Below are 1,119 nucleotides of genomic sequence, written 5' to 3'. Positions count from 1 at the left end.
GTCTTATGCGGATAATTCGCTGGAGGGTGATAATTCATGTCCAGTTCAGGACCTCCAGGCTTTGGTTTCTTCCTCATGACTATCTCACGTTTCCATCCTTTACGAAAAGGATTGACAAATCGCATAGGATTTACAAGAATAGGGTTGGACTATTCAGTATCGTCTTCCTTGGATTTAGAGGAAGAACTAGAAATGTCAATGTGGGATAGAGGTGAGGGTGGAGGGAGAGAATTCCATATCTACCGGTATAGTAAAAGGGTGTAACGATGTCTTTGCTCCGGTTCTGAGCAAAATTGTTAACCTGTCATTGAAGTTAGGTCAATTTCCAACAAAGTGGAAAACTTCTGATTGTGATCCCTGCACATAAAAAAGGTTTCAGAAGCGATATAGCTAACTACAGACCTATCTCTCTTATCCCAATTTTTTCGAAGGTCTTTGAAATGGTCTTAAATGATGGTCTTAGACAGTTCTTGGTAGATAGCCAGCATGGATTCTGTAAAGCAAGATCCACAACTACAAACTTAATAACGTTCATTAACTATTCTGGTCCCATCGTGGCCACCCAAGGACAGGGCGACTGCATATTTTTAGATTATTCGAAGGCTTTTGATCGCATGAACCATACAATCTTGCTATCAAAGCTAGAACTTTATGCAATTGGAGGGTCTTTACTTAAGTTATTACAATCTTATCTGCAAGATAGACTGTATATTGTAAAGGTAAACTCGAAAATTGCAAATTTCCAGTATACAACGAATATAGGCTCTGGGTCCATTACTATTTAGAATGTTTATTAAATCTTCCCGCACGTATTCAATATAATTCAGAACTATGCACTTTCGCAGATGACAACAAACTGTTTCGCCTCATATAATCCGTTAGAGATTGCGACCATCTAAACTTAAATCTTAAGGAAATAGATATCTGGGGTGAAAACAATGGCTTACCATCAAATACAACCAAAAGCAAAGTAGTCTCGTTCACCCGGAAAAACAACTAGATTAAGGATAAGCACAGTATAAACGGAGTTTCTATTCTTAGGGAATCATTTACTACTGATCTAGATGTAATTATAGATCAAAAATGCCGTTTCAATCTCCAGGCATCTAGGATCAAAAG

At 38.0% G+C, this 1,119-nt stretch overlaps 1 protein-coding gene across 1 annotated transcript; it reads left to right on the top strand.

Moving 5' to 3' along the window:
- Window positions 1-440: 440 nt before the first annotated feature.
- LOC149622695 (uncharacterized) lies at window positions 441-899 on the top strand. Its single transcript, XM_089853590.1, has 2 exons — window positions 441-719; window positions 828-899. Exons 1-2 carry the CDS (start codon window positions 441-443, stop codon window positions 897-899), a joined length of 351 nt encoding a protein of 116 aa, XP_089709716.1.
- Window positions 900-1,119: the final 220 nt, after the last annotated feature.

This window comes from Phalangium opilio, unplaced genomic scaffold, assembly GCF_054372755.1.
Source record: "Phalangium opilio isolate 3A_F unplaced genomic scaffold, DU_Popi_V2 ptg000194l_1, whole genome shotgun sequence".
NCBI lineage: Eukaryota > Metazoa > Arthropoda > Arachnida > Opiliones > Phalangiidae > Phalangium > Phalangium opilio.
Note: the sequence above shows the minus strand (reverse complement) of the source record. Positions and strands in the feature narration are given on the sequence as shown.

Excerpts from the sequence above, each read along its gene's own strand:
- LOC149622695 (XM_089853590.1), top strand. The coding sequence starts at position 441 with ATGGTCTTAAATGATGGTCTTAGACAGTTCTTGGTAGATAGCCAGCAT. Across the intron at positions 720-827 it reads ATAGACTGTATATTGTAAAG|AACTATGCACTTTCGCAGAT; the intron begins GTAAACTCGAAA and ends AATATAATTCAG.